Source organism: Dromaius novaehollandiae, chromosome Z (genome assembly GCF_036370855.1).
Source record: "Dromaius novaehollandiae isolate bDroNov1 chromosome Z, bDroNov1.hap1, whole genome shotgun sequence".
Lineage (NCBI taxonomy): Eukaryota > Metazoa > Chordata > Aves > Casuariiformes > Dromaiidae > Dromaius > Dromaius novaehollandiae.
Genome location: NC_088132.1, coordinates 30,866,819 through 30,892,500, shown reverse-complemented (window position 1 = coordinate 30,892,500; position 25,682 = coordinate 30,866,819). Strand labels below are relative to the sequence as shown.

Below are 25,682 nucleotides of genomic sequence, written 5' to 3'. Positions count from 1 at the left end.
TTCCTTTCTCTCTTCTAATTAATGTTAATTTTCTCTTCAAAAATTCTACCAAAAAAAAAAAAAAAAAAAGCCCTCCACCTTGATTTTCTAGCCTCTTCAAGTATTATTCCTAGAGCATTTTGATCTCAGGACAAAGCTTCCAAAAGAAGCCCCTCTAGAATACAGGGGCACAATGGACACGTACAACACACCTTCTCTAAAGTGGCCAAGGGCAGAGCTCAAGCACAGCGCTTGAGTACGGCTCAGGTTTGGTGACCACTCCTTATCATTTTGAGCTCTCCAGCTATTTTGACAACTCTGTCTGCAAATGTGCTGACTCCACAGAGCCCCAGTTTTGCTATATATGTGCACTTTACTTTCGCCCATACAAACTAGGAGCTATGGACTCTTAAAAGTTTTTAAAATATTGCTAACGCAAAGTGGAAGCATATGCAATGCACTAGGTAAGATAAATCCCAAGCAACTGATTGCAACTTAGGCAAAATCAGTTATACACTGAGCTCTGAGTGCATAATAAAAACAGACTTTGTACAAAGCTGTTTTTAGGAAATTTCATCCAGGAAAATCTTTCTTCAGCTGATCCCCATTTTGGACCAAAATCAATAATCAGAGCCTTTGCATAGCACAGAAAATTAAGTGTTTAAGTTCACAGAATTTAAAACATTTACTATTAAAAACAAAAAATAATGCTCAGTCTCAATTACAACACAGCTGGAACGCCAATGAAATACCTGTTACCCATGCAAGAGATTCATGATCCAGTCACAATACTCACAATATACTGAAGTACAAATAATTTAACATTTAGTGAAGTTATTGCTGTCAGCATAGCTGTCAGTAATTCACATACTGACATCTGTGGACAATGCTCCTTACATTTAGTAGTGTCCACCATTATATTATATAGCCTACTTCCCAGTGACTAGAATACTAAGCAATAAGATAAGATTTTTAAGATTTGCCCTTCAGCAGGTTCTTTGAGATGACAGTAGAAGCAAAAACCTGTAAACGATAAAAACTAAGCCCATATGAACACTGTATGAAGACATGGAAAACAGTCACCATCAAAATTAAATCATCTAAAACCATATGTTATAACAACATAATGATTAAATAACACGTAATACAATGTGAAATGCAGGTCTCCAGAAAGAACTGAGAACAGATATTTTGCATTTACCTTTGGTATTCCAGAAGTGTCAAGCCAGTTCTGGAAGATACTTTCGACGGTTAACCCAGACCTTTAAGAAAAAAAAAAGGGGGGGGGGGTTAGAGGACAAACAAACAAAACAAATTTTTCACATGAAAATTAACCCTGTAGAAGCTGAGCAAAACCCTGAATTCAAGTAGTAGTTTGCAATGCAGTGGTACTACCTTCTCGATTTTTTAAAGAATAATACCATCAGAGGTGACACAAGCAAATTAAACACAGATTAGATTTTGTGTGTTTAAAACTCAAAAGATAAATTCAGCACTTATGAGGGCTGACAGAGCGCAAGATGCTAAACTGCATTTATGAAACACATGTAAAGTACGACCAGGTGCGCTACTTCTTTTTGAGTGGACTTTTGTTTCCCCTAAGGAAAAAAATTCACAGAGGAAGTAAATTTCCCTGGAGACATTCAAAACCAGTATTTTATTAAAGAACCAGTGCAAATGTAAAGACAAAATACCAAAGAAAGTGAAACGAAACATGAACTACTTTAGATGTATGGGTTTTAAGAGGCACTGCTGGATTTTAATCCTCAAAGCTACCAAGTATCTAATATATTTCAGTTTCAGCTTTTTTGCACTTTCTTTCTTTCCTGATAACATTTAGAGTGAACTCAGAAAACAGTCTGGAGCCCCAACTGCTATGAAAGGAAATAGTTTGTCGTGATCAAGCTGAATGGGACTGAAATAAGCATATGCATAGGTATTTGCAAATTCAGAAATTGTATTTCCCTTTTTCTTTTGTAAGCAACTTTTTTTGAATTTGCTTCAACTTCGACTGACGTTGAAGAGGCGTCTCAACTTACACAGGACCCAACTGCCAAGAAAAAAAATCCCTTTATTCTTTTATCTTCATTTCTTTATCACACTGTCAATACTGAAAAACAATACTTGAGTAAGCCCCGAATGAATGTAATCTACTCTGCTTCTCAGAATGTGTGTGTCATGTGTGTGGCAATGCCTTGGCGAGACTCCTTCCAGTACTTGCAGCTAACTTCACGTGTGCAGTGCTGACATATGACCAAAAAGTATCTGGGAAAAGAACAGCCATTTTGAAATTCCAGAGTGGGAAGCAAGCAACTCAGCAAAATTTTTATGTAGATTTTTCTGTTTGAATTATATGACACAAATTCTTTTTTTAAACCCTGACAAAACTGTGCTCAAAATTCTGACTCCACAGGAGATTTATTTCCGGACTGTATTGGTGACTAAGAAGGATTTCTAATGAATCCATCAGTCATTTTTACTGAATGATTTTAAAACACCTATAAATACTAATTTTCACTGTGCCCATGGGAGACACATCACTGCTCTATCTGACATGCAAATGGGAAAACTAAGGCTCAGAGACTCAAAAGCAGCCAAGCCAAGGTGACCCCAGAACATAGTCACAGAGTCAAATTTTCTGTACAGTTACTGATCATTTGTATTACTTGTTTTTGTTTAGTTTCTTTTAGAATAGCCAAAGATTTAAATTATTGATGTTGATATGTGTAACAGCAGCATCTTTCCAGACATAGGTTATATCCTGGGTTAGACTTTCTTATCCTTGTTGCATTCAAGATGAAAAAATTTACCCTCAATCTCTTCCCAGTAGGAAACCAGAACCTTTGAGGCAGAATTAACAGTTGCATCCTCCACTTCCTTTTCTAACGTAGAAAACAAACATCATGTACCCTTGGGTTGTGAAATCTGCCATCTCTACTTGCACTTAGCGGTATTCTGAAAGAAATCTCATTAAAATGAGCGGGTCTACCCAACAGAATAAAACTGCCACTGTGAATTAGGGGTGGGAGAATCCGATCAAAATAGAAAGTCAGATGGCTACTCACTGAGTAACTGTTGAATGGTATCTGCAATCTGGTCTTAATAAGCTTGTCCAAAATACACAGGAATTTTGGCACAACGCCAGAAATCAGTCATCAAGTGCCTTCGCTGTAAGAAAGTCTTTCCTTGCAAATAGTACCCTACGTCATTCAGCTACTAAGATAGGCTTGTATACACAGGATACGGCGTCATACTGAAAACCGTAAGAAACTACAGATTAAAAGAAAATAAGAACATTCAGATACAGTGACAAAAAAGCCACTTATACATGCTTTCACTCTCTATTCTTTTAGTAATTTTATTCAGTTTTTGATCAGTCATATATGATGGTGCAGGCCAAGGACACCATGTGGAAGCAGCCCTAGTGTATTCACTACCAACCATTTTCAAAGTGCGCCATCCCAGCTAAATAATAAATAAATACTGTTAAAATACTTTGATAGTTCACGCAACTTAGGCCCAAACTTTTCTTCAACGGTGTCTTCACAAGTAAGAGAGAACACATCAGCCAGGCTGAGGTGGCTTAAAGAGTCCCAGGAGGGAGAACAATTCCCACAGAGACACATGAATCTTCCCCTTTCACTAAATCTGTACGTCAAAGTATCTCTTTAACATTAGGAGACACTAGACTGGCACAGGAAAAAAAAATCCCTCAAATCATGTGGTTTAAATAATCACAGAGCAGAAGCATTTCTACGCAGCCAAGATTCTGCATTTTCAGGAAATTACCATTCCGCATGTCTGATCACTATGGAAATTCATTTTCTACACATAACCAAACATAGACAACAGGCTTATAACAGAGTATTGTTCCATGTTCAAGTGAATTACTTACATCCAGAATTGCTCAGCTTTCAGTAGTACTTTGCTATCTGTGCAAGTCTGTTAAATTTAGAGCATTTGAGTGCCGGGTCCTTCAGTATAATTACCTTTACCTTACTACAGTCTTCTACAAATTGGTGTCTAGTCTAAGTTAGTTAGCTGAGTCTCTTCCACAGATAATGGAGAGAAAGAAAAGCATCTCCAAAGAGACAGTCAGTTCACTTACATTGGGATAGCATGACATTCTTTCTTGAGGTTTTATTTCTGTCCAGTTACTACAGAAAACATATACAGGACTAGCTTAAACTAGACTCCCAAATTTTATATAGCCAAAGGTAGGTTGGATACCTCCTGATCTGCTTATCTGTCTCAAGCAACATCATCATGATAACTGGGTTTTTTTATTTGTTATTGCATGAATCAAAACTTGAACCAGAGCGAGCATCTATGGAAAATACCCTTATTTGTGTATTTAATTTTTTTTTTACCTAGGGATGAGAAACACAGCTTCACAACGCCAGTTTTTTCCATGATTTTTTCAGAACCTAAGTTAAACTTAAAGGGCAAGATTTTCTTGGAAAAAGCTATGCAAAATAATAAAACTCCACTTGCTATGTAGTACCTTTGGTCAATCTACCTTCTGTGGCCTTTAGAGCCAACAGCAGCTCATTTCAAAACACTGCCTTTGAAAGGAGCTTATAGTACTGAAGGGAATTGCACTGCTCCGACAGCACGCTAGTCCAGCCAGAAACACCACCCGTAAGTTGCGCAGCCTCTCCTGAAACTTTGACGCTTTTCTCAAGGGCAAAGACTACAAGGCTGCCATCTCTGCCTACAGCGCCCTCGGCTTCAGCTAAACCCTCGCCATATGACTAGGTAGCTTGCTTTCACTTCTTTTTTTCTTTTTTTTTAAACTTGGGACATTCTTCTTAGTACCCATCCAAAAAGCAACTCTTTTTACCCTACTCCTGGCATTCACTTTTTTTCCCCCCCAAACATATTAGTAATGTGTTGACTGTTGCAAAGATGTAATCTGAACATGACTGAGGGTCTGCCTTGAAGAACTGTGAAGTCCTTTAAGAATTCCACTAACTTGTTGGGCTTTGGATTGAGCCCCAAAAATATATCACAAACAGACTGATACTGCAAAACAAATGTCCTAGAGAAAGGACACAAAGCCTGGTATTTATAGAGGCTGCAGTTCAGTAAAGCATCCATATTCAGAAAGGGCACTTACCACCTGCTTATGTTGCATTTCAGCACCTGTAAGGACTTAAATCTGGTGTGTGTTTGATTTCCTGACTGGCTTTTTGGTTAAGGTACTGTATGGGGCCATGGTAATCTGGGTTCAATTGATTAGCACTGTAACAGTTCTTGCAAGACTGGGCAAGTTCTTAAAACTGCTTTGTACTGCAGTTCCCTGCTGTAAAATGAGAATGCTAGTACATCCGTTATCTCCTTCCTTGTCTATTTGTTTAGACTATAAGCTGGTCAGCCTAAGAATGATCTCCTAGCATGCATACATCCTGTGCATGGCCTCACTGAAGGCCTCTGAAAGCATGTTCTGTACCATACTAATGATAATTTCAGAGTTAGTATTATAAAAGATTTCTATATAGCAGGCTTTCATTGCATTGGGCCCCAAGGCATTCTAGAAACTTTATGCATATCTGCCATATCCTGAAAATACTTCACTGACCATATTTTCTTCATCTGGTATATATGTTAATTGACATCAACCATTTTCAAAGTGCGCCATCCCAGCTAAATAATAAGGTGTAGTTAGGACCAAATCCAAGATTCATGAGAGATTAGTCATTCTATCAACAGCCCATAGCTTCCTCCAGACTTTTCCTGGCCCCCTGCTTTTTTTTTTTTTTTTTCTTTTTTTTTTTTTTTTAATCCAGTATAGATGCCTTTCTTTTTTAATTTTATCCAGCATATATGTTTTGGCTTACAAGAAAAAAAAAAGTAGGTGTAAAAAACATAGGAAAAAAATCTTTCGCAACGATTTACTTTGGGAGCTGGATGCCTACCAGCTATTTGTCTCTGTGAAAATCATTACCTTTGTGACAAGTAGCCTTCCACAGGAGTAACTAAGAAAGGAAGTATGAAAGGAGGAGACAGATATACCTGTGTAGCTGAGTATTTTGAAATTACAGCATTATTTTAACATTATTTAGTACTTAATTGGCAAATTTTAAAGATACCCAAGGAATGTGGTTAGTAAGCCTGAGTTATTTACAGTACGAATATCAGAGCCGTAACACAAGCTTTCCTTTGTCTATCGCATATTATTAAAACCATAGCTTTATTAGTCCTCTTATTTATTTTATTGAATCAAGTTAAATAAAAAATACCAACAGAAAAACCCAAAGAGCAGAACTGAACTGCTCAAAAAGATTTGCAGTCATAAAGAGCACAAGCAGCTGCAACTCTGATTTATCTGAGGATGGTGAAACTCATGCTCTGTTACCAGGCCTTAGAAACACGGCGTCTTTGCATGGCTCACATGCTGGGCAGATGTGGAGAGGATCAGTTTACAGCAAGGGCTGAGCGCCTTGGGGGAAGAGAACCACTGGGAGTTTCGATCAAATTTAGTGCACCGTGATATACAACGGACAGAAAAGAAGGTTTTTTGTTGTTGTTGTTGGGTTTGGTTTTTAGATAAACTGTAATCGATTCTCAAATTACATATCAGGAAATAAGATGCCTCAGTCGCAGGTGGGAAGTAGCATGGATTTCTTGCAGAATGGCCAAGATAATGCAGGGCTATAGCCAGTGCATTTTATAGCAGAAAGGCCTTAGAAACAGAGGAGCAGGACTAACCAGGTAGATAGTTGTTTGCCTTTCTTGCCATTAGCCTTTCATAAACAGATGAAATCTGTCTTAAGGGCAAGTTAGGAGATTCTGAAGGACAAAAAGGTGGTGCTAGGCCTGTCCCACGCTGTTATTCAGCCACAGTCCAGAAACAGAAGGATCCTGTCCTGGACAATGCATTCCTCTAGCTAAGTTGCCATCAACGTTGAGTCAGAACAGGAATGGAAGTAGCCCCATAAACTAGGCATATAATCCTCCTCCTCTGGGTACAAAAGCCAGCAAAAAATCAATGACTGATACTTAAGAGGTTACGCCTGCATCTCTGAACTGCTCATCGCTGGGAATGTCTTAAAAAAATTCTCCAGTAACTAAAAACTAAAGGCCTTAAGCCCTGGAAGAATGAAAATCTTTTAGATATAGCCTGGTGTATCCAATAGCAGAAAATTCATGTAGCATTACTCCAAGGTAATGATTAGAGAAGATTTCCACACTGTTGTATGATTGCTTTCTGCCAATGTTAATGCTGTTCTCATTGCAAAAGCCTCCCATAAGCCAAATTCTACTCTTTAGCTACACCAGCTTGCCTCTATTGCCACAGAGGAGACTAGAATTTGGCTTGCTTCCATCCTACTATTTTTTTTATTATTATTATTCAGGCTAGTCCCTATTACAAACATTAGGATGTTCGATTGCTTAATATTTTTCAAGCAATGAGCTTTTTCTTAATTTTAACATATATATGTTATTTGTATAATAACAACAGAGTGCACTGAAGAGCGGATAAGCATCTTTGTGGCAGATAAGAAATAAAGGCCTCCTGTCTGTCCAGATGTTCTATTACTCTGTTGATATCCTTACCCAAGGTAATTTTGGCAGTAGATAAATTCGGATATACTATGTCTGGTTGTAATATAAATTACCAAAGATCTGAAATTTTGTCCATACATTCGAGGGTGATGCAAATCAAATGGAGCCATACTTCCTTTGCAATGCTCTCACTGAAGGTTTAAATATTTTGGCACGTACCTAGGCTGAAAACCAGATGCCTTATTCAAATAAGGCTTTGTACTAGGTTTAGGCTTTGCAGAAACAAATGAAAAAAGGAAGGAAAATGGAGATTTTATTAATAAAGCTACATATACTCATATCGATAACTAACTCACTTCCCCATATATTCCATTTCTTTTCCCTGATTATTTTTGGGCTGGAAACCCATATCACATAATGTAAACAAAATAGCACCTCAAAATATATCCTTGAAAAAAAGTAACATGCCACATGTTATTCATGATACCACAAAACACATTATCTCAATGATAACTAGCTTCCCTGCCACAAGTTTTACAGGCCATCATTCTAAAGAAAATCTACACCTTGAAGATACAGAATAGTAGTATATTTAAAATCTCTCTTCTATCTTGTTTCTGTCCTGGGAGATATTGTTACTATTTTGCTCACTACATCTGGGTTACTCAACCATGGCTACAAATTCTATTTCTATCACTGTGGAGTGTAAGAAGAGTGAAACAATTACCCAGACTCTAAAAAGTCCACAACTACAAATTGCCCATTTTTTACAGTGTATTTCCCCATGCACACATTTTGGCAGGAGGCATCAATTCAGTTACTCCAACATATGCAGAAATCTCTTAAACTGTCAAGATGACACACTTTGCTATTAGTATTATTGTGTGTGCATGCATGTGAAGCACATTTGGCAGAGAATACGTCCTTTATTTCCTTCACTCAACTAATGCTGGTAGTCACAGGTTATGCAAATATGGTGAGGGAAAAAAAAGGACATTACCTCTTCCATCTTCACAGGGGAACTGCTGCAAGTAAATGATTTTCTTATTTGCTGTTTGAAAGGACTACTTAGAAAGAATCTTTTTTCTTGAAACAACTGAAAACGAAAGAAGTTCTTTCAAGAAAAGAAAATATTCATGTTTTTTATAATCTTTTTTCCTCCCTATGACATTTTAATGCTTCTAAATAGAAACAACTTTGAAAGAAAAAAATCAAATGAAAGTATTTTGAAATGAACAATAAAAGCATTTCACTAAAAAACTCAACACATTTGACTTTCCTCTTCCCTTTTCTTCAGCAAAAACCATTCACCCAAATTTACGAAGACTTCTGGAATCCTGCTCCCCCAAACCGCATTTTCAAGTGAATGAACTATGTGAAGAAATCATCATCTGCCAAGCTCCACTACCACGAGCACCTGCACCTGCAGTCTGCAGTAGCCAGAGCAAGCCAGCAAAGAAGCAGGGGTGAACTCAAAGCTCTGCTCCAGACTAGCTGTATCATCTTCAGCCGGTCACACGCAGGAGGATTTTGAAGAGCGTGTGAGGCACTTAACACTATTTCCATTCGGGATTTCCATCTTTCCCCCATCTGACAAACTGTGCAACAGGCAGGGGCCAGGAAGGGGCTCCCGCTTGCGAGAAAGCATCTTCTGTGCTTTCCCAGATGCAGGGCAGCGGTCTGGCCTCCCCGCTCCGGGGTGCCATGTGCCAGCGGCAGCTGGTGGGAGGATCACAGATAAAGCTGAGCAGCTGGGCCTGGCACTTCAGAGCACATAGCAAACATCAGACCTCACCACTGCCCTATTAACATGCGCTAAAGGCGTTAAAGGCGCTGCTGGCAGGGAGCATGGGATAGCAACATCACAGCAAGTCTCACGTGTGTGTTTCACATGTAGGAGAATTCAGAGAAAGAGAGACATACACAGACACACGCACACACATGCATTTAAAAAACAAAACTCTGAACAATACTAAATGAGAACCTCAGCTACTACTTCTGGCTAGCACAACAGATAGTTAGGCCCAATTTCTACTTTCTTCTGTAGCTTTTCTAGTCTGCTTCTCACTTACTCTTTTTGTTCAGGGATGTCTTCCAACAGCATGTAAAGAAAATCCTGGAAAATGAACAAAGCACCACAGTTAGTATGTTTATCAAGCGATATCCCTGTGTCTACAGAACCAGCACTGGATTTAAGCACTGCAGATCGCAGAATGGTAAGAAAGAAGTTTATATATCCACTATGGTGTTATGCTGCTCAATTATTTATACAACATACATTATGTTTGTCAGTTTTCCAACCCACTCAAGCAAAAAGTGTCAACATTGAAAGAAAATGGGCTTGAAAAGCCTGCTATTTTAACACAATCCTACGTTCCCATTTTTATTTAATCTATAATACACACACACAAACTACATTAAAGGAGCACTGTTAAAGGCTGCAGATTCACATACTCAAAAGCTACAAAACACCAGAATTAAGGCTGTCCTTTATGTTCCCTCCAACATGCTTCTGTTATCACAGTCTTTAATTGCATGACCACATGCTTTTTTTCCTTTTGGTGCATATCTAATCTAAGGACCGCACCTGCTCCTCACTCCCTGATAAAATTCATGCTGTTGCTGTCAACCACACCAACCATGGAATGAAACTCCTCAAAGAAAAAGTAGCTAGAATTTTTTTTCCTGGATTTAGAAGGAAAGTGCTAGGCCAGTGGAACAGTATTACCATCATCCTCACTTGTAACAGTATGATATGCCCTCTTTATAGGTTACACCTGACATCACTCAACGGCACCTCATGCTGTACACGATCTAATTCAAAGGACAATCACTTTGACATGATGCACTACCTGCTTTGTTCCACTCAACAACCGCATAGAAAGAGGAATTATTAATATGAACTCTCCATTTATATGCTATTTTATAAAGCAATGTATCAACTTTACTAATGTTAATCTTTGTGGAGACAAGTTTCATAGCCTAATGATGTTCCTCACTGCAATGTACGAGTGCAGGCTGATTTCTGATTGCAACTACTTGCAGTCAGAAGGGACTCCTCAAACTGAAACTATTGGTAACACTTAGTCTTTCTCCTTTAGATTATGACCGAGGTCCAGGCTAGGTCACGTTGCCTGCAAAATCTGCTTATGAAGAAAGGTGAATTACACAGTGCTGAGCTCAGTGCTGCTGTGGCAAGATTGCTATCATTAACTGTGCTAGCTACATAGGGATGGCTCTGCCCAACTACAGCGTATTTCTGACATGATGATGCACTGCAAAATCCACTTAGTTCATATTATTACTTGCAGTTCTGTACCGTTATTCTGTACGTCAGTAGAGAATTACTGACTCCTTCCATTTGTGGAAGCTGTGCTGGAGGCATAGACTAAACTTCCAGGGAAATAAAGAATATGAAAAAATGGAGAAGAGACCATCATTAGAGTTATTTCAAGAATGAAGCATCTGAAAAGCAATATTGTTTATCCTTGACACTATTTTACATAGAATTTTGTATACATTAATTCAACCAGAATCCCTGATAAGATTGCATCAATGTTTTATAATCTATCCTATGGTCCACTTGAAGACAGCTTTGATACTAGAGGTGTTCTTATATTCTGTATATTGTACTGTGAAATTAAACATCTGCTTCATGAATAAGGCTGTCTTCATTTCTCCAAATAACTATTAAGAATAAAGCGCTAACAATCGTTCTACACACTTTCTTAAAATTAGAATTAATCTTTTTTGGTCTTATTTTAACTGCTTCTATTTCAATGCTCCAAAACAGAATAGAATAACAAATTATCACTTACCTCATATTGGCATGTCTTTTAACATTTGCCTATTATCAAGTCTGCCTGACACATCCCATTATGGGTCTGAGTTTTCAGTTGCATATAACTTTGCCAAACTTTAACCATCTGGACTGAAATTTTATCCTCAGGCTATTTTTTTCTTCCCTCTCAGATAAAATGGTTCAGAAGTGCCCAAGAGCAAAGTTAGGAGATAATGTGCTGTTTATAAATTTTGATGGCATTTTCTTTAAGAGGTTCTAGTGACCTTACATTTTGAAACAAGGCTCGTGATATGGCCAGGGCAAATAAATGCTGAATCAGATCACAAAACAAAATATATTGTGTTTTTTTCTTCTCTGTTACAACTAGTTCAGTGAAGCCAGAAAGAAAATATAAGTTAGTAATCACATGCCACCACAGTGCTGCATTATTACCAAATCAAGTTATATTTATATTGTTAAATAAACTCACCTTCCCTACTTACTTCTGTTGTTTTTTCTGGGCTGGAAACCTAGAGGCTAGAAAACAACATTTCCCTATATACGGAAGCTGTTATTCTGCAGCGTGTGGAATTTTATTCACATTTGGCCAAACTGAAGAAGTCTTTGAAAAATGAGTTTGCACATGTTCACAAAGGATTGCGAGACTGTCATAACTAAATTCCCTGAAGACTCTTGTCTACTCTCACCATGTTCCAGACTGAAGCCAACAATCTTCCTCACAACTGCAACTCTGGGCTGCTGCTGACCAGATCAAATCCGGAAACAGAGTGTGAATTGAGATCAAGGAGAGAGTTTCTTTGCACTGCTAATAAATGTGGCATGTCTGAGTCAAAGAAGAGCAGGGACCTAACGACTGAGGAGCAGGCTGAGAGAAGTAACCTTGAGGAACTGGGGATGGAGGCTACTTGAAGCAGGAAGCAGGCAAATCTGGGTTGAGAAGATCTTTTATTCCGTCGCTGAAGACACTGTATGATAATGCCAGTTCTTATATTCTAACAGCCACTAGGATGTTTCTATTCTTAAACTGTTGTGGGGAGTCAGACAGATACCTCTCTCTGTTCACACATGTTGATATTAAATGGGGAACACAGAATATTAAAAGGCAGATAATAGCCTCCTCTTTGTGGGAAAACTGAAATCATATTTCAAGTACTCTATGACCAATACACAATTTCGTTTAAATTCTCTAACTGCAATATGAATGGAGGTAGACAGAAGAAATGGAGATTTCATGACTAGAAGCGATATATCTAAAAGGACATTCAGTTGGCAACAAATGAACTCCAAATGCATTTACATCCAGTTTCTTACGGAAATTACAGACTCAAAGTTTAACTACCCCAACAATTACAGAATTTGTAAATGACTTAACTAAATGGTAAATGTTACTTCATCCCTTTTAGGGGGTAAAGTATGTATAATACAAATAAGCATCCTTCCTAGGATCATGATTATTTTGAATTCCCTCCCCATTCATCTTCCTGCCTTTTATTTAACAAAATCAGCAGCATGTTGAAATCTTCCTTATGAGGTTTTGGTAACAAGCCCAGAATCCCCCTCCAAAGACTACAACTTCCTATCAGAGTGAGCATTTTTAGACTCTCCAGCTTTATGCTCTATTATCAGGCAGCAATCTGTAGCCAGACAGGACAACAGCTTAAGCCCCAGGCTACAGAGCCACTGACTAGCTCCATCTAAAAGATGATTTTTTTTTGCCTCTTTATCCCTTGCCAATGAACTGCACTCCGATTACTGGCAATTCCCTACAGCAAAATGACCAACAGTCACGGCAACCAGGAAAACACAGCATGCTAGACGATCTGACAAGCATCTTCTGGTAAAGCTTTCCTGTAGACTTTTAAGGTGACAGCAGCCCCTGGATGTCCTTCCTCTCCCCCCTTCTCTGCCTGAGGTTACTGTCTTGTATCTCTGCCTGAGCTGCCCAAATTCAGAATCCAGTGGTTTTGCACAAAGCAACTTTCATCATAAGTCTAAGCTAACAAACAAGACTGAACCACTCCAGCTAAACCTAGTATACTTGTCCTCTTACGTACAGGGTGAATAACTAAGGGAAGCAAGTCCTAACTTACCCCATCTATATGTCTAAGAGGGCTTCCGTCAGAGCCCTAGGTCTTTTACACATAACATCTACCACTTCCTGCATATCAAAACACCTTAGAGCAGGTAAGCCCATTCCTGGAACAGATAAGTTGGAGGAATTATGTTGATTATCACTTAATTTACTGAAAACGTGTTTGCATTCCTCCTTGCCTTATTGGTGGGAAGGTTCAACCTAGATTCCAGGCAGGGAAACGAAAGCATCCAGTTGGAACATGCCTTCTCCAAGCATTTTGACCCTGGAGTCTGTGTTGTCTCAGACTCAACTGAATTGCTTTAATTTCCTCAGAAAATACACAGATTCTCACTGTCCATTACCAATACTAAATATACCACTGCCTAAAAATTTGAATTAAACACAGATTCCTTCTATTTTATATGTATAAACATATAAGAATACACATACACACATGAGAAAAAGATGAAGAACTATGTTTTATACCTGTCTTATACCGACGATTCCAGACAGAACCCTCAATCATTCTTTGGACTTTGGTTTAAGATTATCCAGCAGAAAATCATATAGGAGACGCATTTGACTATGATTACTTAAAATATATTCCACTAAATCAAAGAAAAGCTGGAGCTGTGATTCAGCAGGCACAAATAAAATCCACATGCTTTGGGAGTGCTCCCTTGTCTGTTTGCTCTGGTCAGAATTTAATTGTAGAGTTAATCTTTTTTCCTATCAAACTGAATTGCACAACAAGCTACCATGTAATTTTAAGCCTCAAGGATGCTAAATGGAAGCTGAGCAAACAGGAAAACTTTAGCTGAGCAGAGAAGTGAGAGACTACTATAACACAAGTGGAAATGCAAAAAAAAATTCCATAGTTGAAGACTGAAATTCAAAACTTGGTAAGTTCGGAAACTATGGGAATGATTTTTCAGAAAGGCCCAGGACACATTTTCAGATATATGGGACGCTTTCCTGATAGAAGGCTATTATACTTGCACAACTTACCGCTTCTTTTAAGATCTTTGTACTTGGGACAGGAAATACCAAAAGCTACTTGGATTTTTATATATCTATATCGTTGGATATTAAAATATGTGACAAAATTAACTTTTTTAAATCAGTCATCTGTATTAGATGTGATTATAAAACATCTGGGGTCCTCCCAGCTTCATTCCTTTCTGCTGACTTCTCCAGTCCCATTTCTAGCTCTACTGCATTGTGTTCTTTCTCTGTCCTTTAAAATGCATAGTTAACCTTATTTTGAGAAAAGTACATCAGAAAAAAGAAATAGGAAGTTTTCTCACAAAGAAAAATAATACTGCCTTATAATATATGAATCACTTTTATTCACCCAATCTTAGTTACCCTTCAAACATAATCCATCATTCCTTCTTTCAAGATATTTGCATCTGAAATAGGGATAAGATATATACTAACACAATGGGTTGTTAAAATGTGCAATATAATTAACTAGTCTATATACTAATCAATTGCCATATACGTAAGTATTTTAGATATAGTTAATCTCAGGTTAAAATGTTTGACCAAGAGAGGTAACTTTTTTTTTTTTTATTTCCCTATTCTTGTTAAAATTTAAAGAGTTACCCAGAAGGAAAAGCATACTGTACAGTAAATAAAGCACGGTGCCAAGCAGTGAACAATGAACAGAGAACAAAATACCGACCAGCTGCTTCATGTGCGAGCAACACCTACTCCACATAAATGAGGCAAAGGTCTTTGAGGGGTGGAGGGGAGCTGAAGGGACTGTGATCATACAGTAATTAAAGACTGTCCCATTGCGTGTCTGTATCAGGAAACCGAATGAAGGCTGCACAGGGCTGAGCCAGCAACAAAAAGGAGGAATCTCCTCACTCGTGCAAGAGCTGGGACAGAAAACTGACTCCATCTGAATAACGTTACCCTGCCTTTTTCTGTTTTCCAAGCCCGCGGGAGTGCAGAAGGCAGAGACCCCCGTGCTCCCGGCTGCTGCGGGCGGCCGGGCGCCAGAATTGGCGCCGAGCCCCGCTGACATCAGCGGCGCTCCGCTGCAGCTCTCAGGTTGGCAGGCGTGGGACGGCTGAGGCCAAGCGCCGGAGAGAAATTTTTAGACAAACTTTTGCTTAAAGAAAAGTTTCTAGAGGTTGGTATGGCAAAATACGAGTGCGCCGCATGCTGAGACTTCCAATTCTAGCTCCGAGGGTTCTGCAAGCAAATACATGGACGATGAGTGGTCCGCGCGGGTACCAGTTCCTCGTAGAAAACTGACAACGATGCTGCGTACCTATGCAAATGGCTGTGCAGGAGCACGCTGATGTAGGTATGCACACAGGGGTTTGTACGTATACAACACGTGCCTTTAAAGCTTTCAAGCATAGCATAAATCGTAATTTTTTGAAGAGCTGCCTTAACTGTCTTTTTACTATAGCAAATTATAAGTATCAGAATGGGCAAATGCAACAGACCTTGGGTTGTTATTATAGTAGATAAAAATGAAAGTCTGCAAACAATTCAATTCTCAAGGTGTTCTTATTTCAGTATCAAACTGAACAATAGCTTTAACTGCGTTAGGAGCATCAGCAACGTGTGCTCCTTTCTATTTATTTATAGTCAGTAACTCTCCATTCATTGTTTTAAAAGTTTATTTAAAGCAGTTACTAAGTGAATTCTCCCACAGAAAGAAAAATGGAAGATTTTTTTTTTTTAAATCCCTCTCAAAGATTCCAGACTTGCTTTACTCGTCTGTTGCTAACTCAACTAAAATAAACAAAAACTACTATTAAAAACATACTGAGCATGCAATCAAAATGAAGGAAAAAAGCAAACCGATTAATGTTTCACATCTGAAGTCATTTCCTTGCACCTGCAGCTCTCATCTAGGAAAAATACTACAAACACCACTGAAAACAAGACTAGTATTCAGAATGTGGGCAATTATTTTCACTGTTTTTACTTTCCCTCTTCCCCACAATTCCTAAGGCTCAGAACCTTTACAATTATTTTGGACAAGGTGAAAGTACAACATCACAATATTTAAACTTACCACTTGTACCTCTATTTATTTTAAATCTTTTACTCATTTAAATGCTGACAGCATGTTTGTTCAAGGAAGAACTTGAACTTGAATAATAAACTTTGTGTACTAAATTTGCTCCATTGCTTCTGCATTTCCAATTCCTACTGTGATTGCTTATCTACCTATAGCAGATACCTACATAAATATAACCTTTAAGCTAAGATTTCTTACAGAGAAAGTCAATACATTTACAGTCTGATACAGCCTATCCCCTATGCATTTTTTTCTTTAGCATAGCGACCAAACTTCAGTCTTGCCGTGCAATTGTTATTACACAGTTGCCTACGCTGTAGATTGACTCTTTCCAGCAGTTTCAAGGGGAGCTCGATTTAGGCTGCAATGAAACAAGGCAAAAGCACATGAAGCATCACTATGATTTGGTGACCCATTTATACCTGATTCTCAAGCACAGCCATCTAGGAGTGTTCCAAGCATTGCACTCAAGGTAAGAATATTTATTGCACACAACCAGTATACTTTCATAGTACACTATACAGCTTTTATTGTGTACCACACAGCTCTACTTCCACCAAAACAAATATCTTCAAAAGAAGGAAAGTATATATTTTTGATCTAAGCTAAGCACATAGCTATGCACATATTGCACATATTCAAGTAAAAAGTAGCCTAAGAAACTTTAAATAAAAGCATCTCTTACTCTTGCTTCAATAAAAAATACTCAGCATATTTTTATTCAATTACCAAAAACAGTTGCTTTTATGTACTACAGCATGCAGTATTTCAGCTTGTGAGACTAGAGTTAGTCTGCAAATTGACATTTCACAGCAGCATACAGGGCAAAAGGAGAAACCACTAGTAGACCAGCAGTTCCACTGCAATGGTATCTAGCTATAGTGACTAACAGGATAATGTGCTAGGGCTTCTAACAGGTTGCAGTACTTACGCAGTCTACTGACAACTGATTTCATGTCAAGCAGGAGACCTAAGCAGCTAATCTTTTCCTCACAAAAACATCAGCACCTTTCTTACAAGCAGATTAAAGCACCGCGCTGCTTCTTGCTTTCAGCAACTTCAGGATCTCTGTATTTTTCAAAAAGTTTCCAGCCGTGTAACAGTGAAGCGCCACATTCATGATTTTAGGCACTCTAGTACAGATGAGGCTGCTATAGTCACCGGCACTTTCCACAGTGCACCAAATATAACCGCTCAGGGTCTCGGTGACATGGCACAGGAAACAGCCACAGCAGTGGAAACATTAATTCCCTTAACACCCTGAGTGTTCCTCCGGAGTTGCTGCAGTAGAGCTACTATGCCTCCCTTTTGGGTAACTTGACATCCAAATGAATCCACAGGTCTGTGGGCTATTTGTAAAATACACAGGGACAGATATGTCTTTAAGGATGAGATCCAGAACAGCCAGCACACTGAGCAAAGACCCACTGCAGCCAGAAAAGACAGAAGTGCATTAGACCTCGTCTCCTCAAGATCTGAGGACTCTTCTCTGATGGTCACCATCCTGAAACCTTTCTACAGTTTAAAACGTATTCCAAAAAGAGAGTCTTCAGTGAAGAAACTAACTTCAAGAATTCACTCGTATCCCTTTTCTGCTCTCTTCTGCTATTCCTCACTCCTATCACGCTGCCATCTTCTAGTTCTTCTGTTTGTCATGTTGTGCCTTTCGCTCCAGGCCTGTTTTTAACCGTGATCTCTTTAACGATCTAGTTCACAGACACCTCTACGAATGGTTGTGCTTGCAACACTAAAGAAGCAACAAACTGCAGTGCCAGGGAATAAGCTGGTTTCATCACCAGTGACAAGGTTTCCTAGAACTTTAGGTTCAGAGTTACGTCATCCCTTCTCAAAACAAAATAGAGAAGGACAAGACAGTCCCTCCTTTAATAACAAAACCAGTGGTTAGAGGACTCCTTCAGAAAGGCCTGGGGGAAGGTAAACTTCTATTTATAACCCCAGGTGGATGCTCTACCTAATGGTTGCTTCCGTGGTGTGGTTTGCTCAATCTTTCCTTCTGAAGCTGTTCTACTTTGCATGAAATAATTATACAACATTTGTGTCAGGAAGAGAACAAGCTAAGGCTGTAGCTCAAGTGATTAGTATGTCTAGTTGGACTTGGGGAGAGCATATCCTGATTCCTAACTCAATGTTATTTTATTTTATTTTTAAAAGCCAAGCCTTCACCAATCCAGGAAGAAATCCTGTTCTAGGAGAAATATTGCTCTCAAGAGTGGGCAGCTACTGCAGGAAAGTCTATTGAAATAAAGAGGAAACATCTTAAATATCCCTTGTGGATTAATTCTTCAGCAACAGAGAGACAGAAGAATGTTTTAGAAAGAAAGGGTGGGAGTACAGACCATGATGAGGAATCCTATACAGAGGCTGTGATGAGACTGTACTAAAGGTGGGTATAAGGCCACAGAGTGATGGGACACTGACTTGGTGGAAAAGACACTGTCCTGTTAACAGGCTGTGCAATTTTAAGCATTGAATGAAGCAGCAAGCAGGGAGGAAGGAAATAAAGTCAGAAAGCAATACGCACACACTGTTACTATTTATGGAAGTTTTCAGTTACATTCCTACTCTGTGTTTCTCTTCTAGCAGAAAGAGAGGTATCTGGGAAAGGACTGACTAACCACAACCCAAACTCAGTAGTCAAGAGAGTACAGCAGACAACTCCAGTACAGTAAATGACTATCTTTGAAAACATCTATGAAACCATCTATGAATTCATCTATAGAAATCATCTATGAATATTGGCTTTTCAGAGTACTGGGCTGATACTTTCAAAAAAAGTTCCATCCATTGTTTACAAATCAGACACAAGCAGAGTGTCAGATTTATGCATCACCCAGAAGAGAGGTACTGCCCCCTAGAAGGTAGGGGTTTCACCAGTATTGCCAAGTTACAATTGCTGTTCCCTTTTCACACCATAACCAAAACCAGTGATTTAGTTCTTTTGTTTTTTTCAGAAAGTAAGGAGAACCCAAAGCAGAGTACCTGAGAAAGGACAAGCTGCCCGTGGAACTTATGGACAAATTTTCTTAATGATGCAAGATATGAAGCCTCTCCTATCGTCCTTGCCAGAAACCGCAAAAGGAAGTAACCCTGCAAGAAATTAAGCCAAGAACAAGGAAGAAGCTATGAATTAGCTGATGTCTAAAAGAAAGAAGTCTTCATAATATTAGCAAATCAATTCCAACAAAAAACAGCTTACAACACTCACCTTCAAATAGTGAACCTGCATGAAGATTTTTTCTGCCTTAAGACCATGTTTGACAACAGATGCTCCAGACTCACTCACTTCTCCTGTGTTCTCTTTGTTGGGCCTGAAATGACAGCAGACTAATTAAGGTTTGGATAAGAAAGTAAAGAAATAACTCACACATTACATGCTCCTACAGTTGAAAGCACTGTCAATGGCATAGTATCTCTAGACACCTGTCACTCGTTCAGTCTTTTTCTCTACTCCAAGTTAAATAATTTGGCTTAAACAAAAAGAAATAAGGAGTTGCATAATTTTAATGCAATTTTGTATATAGCTGCCCAGACAGCTGTGGTAAAACTGAGAGGCATCACTAAGTTGGCGTACGCTCTTCACTGCCAGCATGACATTATGTTGCATGTCATTCCACAGTGCACAGACACCTCATGAACAAAGGGAAACAGAACAAAACAAAACAACAGACATTTCAGACAGAAGGGAAAGGAAAAGGAGGAGACTGAAGTCATTCTGTTCGACTAGAGCTCCCCTTCTTACACCCGAACAGTGGCTTAACAACAGCTCACATAACTACACTTGCAAGAGTAATGTCTTTCATTCGCATGCCATTCACTGCAGATGAAATTATTTTCTGTTCTTCATTTTGCTGTTTCGGGTTGCAAGAAAAGTGATCGAAGTTTTAAGAGAGCGAGCCTCTTACACACAGATTTGAGAGTTTCAGACAGGTAATAGTGCCTAGAAAAAAAATTAATTCTTGACTGCCTGATTTTTAAAAGTAACAAAACAACTGGTATGTCAAAAATCTACATCAGTAAAGTCTAGAGGACTCCTAGGCTCTTGCAAGCACACAGCAAAACGAGAGAGAAGCTATGCAAATATTCTTTTCTTCGTTTTAGAAGTATTTTCGCAGACACAGCATTGAAGAGTCATTCAGTATTTTTATCTTCCATCCAGAAAATATCCTAGCCATCTGTCTGAGAACACAAGTCTTTCTTAGGAGCCTGCGCGACTAAAGCAACGTCCCCAGTTCTAAGTGTGGATTTCGAAAGGCCAGTCTCAGAAACCGAAGCTCTCTTCCCCCAGTTCCACAGAGCAGGGACAACACAGACCACAGCAGCGCAGGACTCTTCAAACCGCATCACCCACACGCTGCTCATGAGCTAATTCCAGTGATCAAATTTCTTTTCTTCTCTGTCTTGGTCTGCCTCACAGAAAACATTCTTCCTTTTTTTGTCTGTTTGTAATGGCTTCTTACTACAGTTCTGCCAAGAGTGCCAAGCCATTTTTTCCCCTTTAAGCACTACGCTTAGGACCTGGGCACATCAAATTCACTTGACATTGAAAAATCTAGATGAAAGATGACTATTTGAGATCAAATAGAAAAAGAAAATTCAGATTCAATTTTACACTGTTCCTAACAGAGTCCTTTCCCATGCTACACCTCAGATTTTCTTTCTAGGAAGATCTTTCAACAATGAAAGGAGATCAATAATTGATTTCTTATCCTAGGGTAGCTCTGGTTCCTCGAGACACTGTAACCATCACAGGCCCACAGTAGGAGATAGGAGCATGCTTATTCCCCATTCGGATCAGTCTCCTGGAAGTAAGGCCTGTTGGAATTTCATATGCAACTTTTCACGTTGTTCTCTGAGTATAAAAGAGACAACCAAAACTGCTCCTTGTTTCTCTCATGATAAATAGCTCAGTTCTGTAGACTTTGAAAAGCAGAGTTTGAGCACAGGTTATAGGACCCACGCTAAACTGAAACATCTCCCAGAATCACAATTATTTTAAATTAGGCAGTCATCCTTCCTTCCACCTTCAACTTAGTGCCTGTGTAGAGCCTGTGTAGCAGGTGTCTGGAAAGCAGTATCCCATCTGACTGATGGTACTGAAGAATTTCCTCTCGCAAAGGATGTATATATATACATGTACATATATATGCTACAGACCCCACAATGCCTGTGCAACAGTGTAAATATTCAGAACATTACCCTGTGCAGTGCAGTTAGTACTTCAGCATGCTAATTTAAAGCAATGCTTAGTATACTTACAACACATTGCAGGTCCAGAGACTGAATGATTGTTCCACTGCCCTGCAAACCTGGCATCTATTCTAGTAGATAAAGCTGGGCATAACGCTAAGGCCGAGCTGATTCAAGTTATTCAAGTTGCTACCTGGTGGATTTTAGATATCGGCATATTTCTGAAGGAAGCGGAATAGGTATCAACACTGGCTTATCCTTGTGAAAATTCACAGGCAGAAGTTGAATCAAAGGCCAGTGCAAGAAGTGATCTCAGTGCCAGCTTCACTCCAGAGAAAGAAATGCACTTCTCAAGTCTTCCTTGTTTTGATACCAGGAGAGACTTAATGCTGGCCAGAGAAATGAGTCATCTTTCCTATGTGATTATATGTCTGCAGGTTTGCTTCAAACTCTGCGAGAAAATATACAGGGCTCTGAAGTCTTTTCTTACGTAAGCACTACATGTCAGTGCTGTAAGTTTTCTTCAACACTGAAGAATTGCTTGTGCTGCCTTTCAGAGCTGTTGCCTGCTAAAAAGACACTCATCATTTGCTTTCATACCCGACCTCATTTTTCGTGGGTACCACATAAGATGGCCATAGCATCAAATATCCATAATGAGAAGAAACATAACGCTGATGATCAGTTTGGTGTGTGGCTTTCACCTAGTCATAATAGGTGCTCATTTGTTGGATCACGAGTTAACAGGATCAGCTGTCAAACTGTGGACAGGGTTTTCCTGCTGTCAGGAGAAAGCACAGAAAAAAAAAAAAACACACATGACTGTCCAGTGGGGAACAAAAAAAAGGTAGCTGAAAAATGTGTTTGTGCTAAGGAAGAGCAGGCTGGTTGATTTTTGTCTTCCTGACATGGCTGGAAAAAGAAATGAAAGGTTATCATTTACTTTTAATATGCTTACATAAAAACACAAGCCTGAACCAGTACAGGCTCCACATCCAGCACAACTGAAAGACTGAAATTTTCTCCCTGATATACCAGTACTGGAAAGCATACTGACATACTTTGAGAAGAAAGGAAAAATACTAAATATGCAAAGAGAGAACTAATTCAAGTTCATGCCACAGAGGGGGCAGAAAACATTTATGTTTGACTGAAACCAGTGGAAAGTCCTTCTTAGATGCAACTGCAGGAAACCAGGGAAATCAGAGAGGCAGAGATTCACAGAACCCCAAGCTGGCATCAAGTTCCTCTTGTGAAGTGCATATTTAGTGGCCTAGTTTTACAAACACAAACTAACTTATCACTCTTTTGTATTTGCACTGAGAATATCACTATGCAAAAGGCAAGTACGGCATGGTAACTACAGAGACACCGATGTCTACTAACTGTGGAAATTTGCAGAAAACTTCAGTTTCAATTTCCAGATAAATAGACCCTCCTTGAGTCTCAAACTGTAAAGGATATTTTAGCCCTAGAAAAAAAAGTTAAAAAGTTATACCACATGCACATTTTATTAAAAATAACTATATAATTAAAAGAAGGCACATGCAATTCCATAATATTGAACATGAAAAACAAACATCCAGATAAGTCCCCTATCACAAGAAGCAATGTTTTCAGGCTAAAAGTAATTTATTTAAAAACAAACAAACAAACTCAGACTCTGTCAATCAGTAGTTGTGTTGGTAGCAGCTGTATGGCAGCTAGTGATAAGGCTTGCTTTTGTATGTATACCTATCATCAAATTGCACACTTGCAAATGTATAATTTGACTGACTCTGCTTGCAAGTGTGACACACAATTCATCAGTAAATGTGAATTAAGGCAGATCAATGAAACACTACAGTTACACAAAGTTGATGACACATTTTTGGATGACACGAAGCCACAGGGAAGAATTTCTCCATTGGTGAACAGTACCTAGTACCCAAACACAACAGGCTTTTAGGTCCTAGAGAGAAAGCCCATAAAGAAGAGAAGACCTCTAAATGAATGGAATGACAACAGTCTTCTGAAAACACGTAAGAGAGGATTACAAAGAAGATGGTGATCAGTTTGTTCCTCCCTGCTGCTTGTTGAAAGAAAAGAAGAAATCCACGTAACTTGAAATAAACAAGATTTTGGCCGGATATTAGGAAACAGTTTTTAATTGCTAGCACTAAAACAGCTTAGCTAGATACTGCACAAACCTTTTAAGTGGAGGTTTCTGAGAACAAGTTAGTAAGAATCTGTTTTACGCGGTCCGTGCACACTGCATGCAGTGCCAGATAGGAGGATGTTCTGAATAATCTCTCTGTCCCTGCACTTCAGTGATTTGGTCAGTACAGGGCTAATTGGAGTTCAGATTAGCAAACTCAATTTTCTTGGTCAAAGACTGTTGCGGGAGACAAGCAGTGGAGACGTTAGGCAACCACTCTAGATACCTCAAGATAAAAGACTGGCAAAGTCCCAAGACACCAATTAGAACAGCCCAGATTATTAAATCATTAGCAAAGCAAGAACCCTTTTTTGATCTAATATATTTAGCTATGTGAGAAGCAGCCTTGAGCTCAGCATCTGGTACGTAAAGAACAAAATGTTGTTTAAATAGCATTAGTCATTTCTAAAGAGAAAGTACATTTAGATAGTTCATCCTGCATTTTCCTTTGTTTTAAAAGCTTCATTCAACTTGGCAGTTACATGTCATACTCCTGCAAGTGCTTGTCTTCAGCCAGAGAAAAAAAAGAATTTGTTATGGCTTCAAACAGCGAACTTTGTTCAGGAAATGGCCTCTCACTCTTTTCCCAAATAGAAGCTCTTGTAAAATGCTTAGAGACATTTTATATATCAAACTAAACCCCACATTTTTGGAAAGCTTTTTCTAACAAGCAGGAAAGCAATTACATTACACACAAGATGAATAACCTGGACAATTTAATTTGACTTTTCTTTTTTCTTCAGAAGGAAATAAGGAAATGCAGTGGATTTAATCAGATGATTTGGATGTATGTCCTTTAGAGGGAGAAAACAGAAGGAGGAAAATAGGAGAGAGAGAATGAGAGACAGAGGGAGGGAGGGAGGGAGGGAGAGAAGCAGCAAAGGCAAATGCTACACTGGCAGATCTTTACCGTAAAACTTGTAGCTCTTCTTCTGAGTTCTGCACCTCATCTCTGAGTCGTCGCCAGCGAAGTGAAGCTTTCAATTCCTGCTGCCCTTTTACTTCATCATGTGACAGCTGCCCAGGATACCAAAAAAAAAAAAAAAAAAAAACCCCACAGATCATTGATTGTTGTCTCCCAGCAGTCAATAATACTTTGCAGAAAGAGAAACTTGTTTTGCTTCCCTTTAACATGCAGGAAATGCAGGGAGCGGTGCAGGCATCCACACCCTTCGACAGCAGCAACAACAAAAATTATGGCTGCTGCTCTAAGAGTTAATAGCAGCACGGAGGGAAACGGGAGCCTCACTGGGCACATCAAATCAATAGTCGGTTAAATATTTCTGCCTGAGGAGAGAGATAGGCATGTTGTTTTCCCCTCGGTGACTGGCAATAAGTGAACTGCACATGCAGTACAGATACCTGGCATATCGGTTCTGGCTGCATCTTTACTCTTCCCAGCCTTGAAAGCAAAGAGCTGCTTTGTGTCCTGATTTTACCCCTCTTTCCTACTATTTCTGCCACACTGGTAAAAGCTCCCTGTTGTATTTTCCCCCATAAAAGCCATATTAACAGAGAAGTATGCTTATGAGATAAATTCCAGGTTGTCAGCTTACAAATCAGCAACTAACTTGCACTTTTTTTTATTATGAGGGAGGAAAGAAGGGAGATTGATGAAGGGAAAAACAGCTCATATTCTCCTGCATTAAATCAATATTTCAGTCACAATTGAAATTGCAGTATGGAACATATTCCTAATCCCACAATTACACAGCACCAAAATTACTCACTAATTCCAAAAAGGAAAAGAAACAGTAACAAATTTTCTGACCTTACAAATTAACAAGGGTAGTACTCAGCCTGTTTTGTTGCTTACTCCTTTCCACTCAGCTACACGGACAGGTACCTGCTACAGTGAAAGTGC

General features: G+C 39.0%; 1 protein-coding gene across 14 annotated transcripts in view; it reads right to left on the bottom strand.

Moving 5' to 3' along the window:
- The window catches only part of LOC135323554 (aminopeptidase O-like), a 204,313-nt gene that overhangs the window by 93,266 nt on the left and 85,365 nt on the right, over positions 1-25,682 (bottom strand). For all 14 annotated transcript variants that reach the window (XR_010386199.1, XR_010386201.1, XR_010386206.1 and 11 more), the window contains 5 exons: positions 24,729-24,835; positions 19,640-19,742; positions 19,414-19,521; positions 9,561-9,604; positions 1,181-1,241 (listed from right to left, as the gene is read on the bottom strand). Coding sequence is in view for 6 of the 14 variants with exons in the window: in XM_064502218.1 (XP_064358288.1) it covers positions 1,181-1,241; positions 9,561-9,604; positions 19,414-19,521; positions 19,640-19,742; positions 24,729-24,835 (423 nt within the window). In the remaining 8 variants the exon portion in view is untranslated. The remainder of the gene's footprint in view (positions 1-1,180; positions 1,242-9,560; positions 9,605-19,413; positions 19,522-19,639; positions 19,743-24,728; positions 24,836-25,682) is intronic.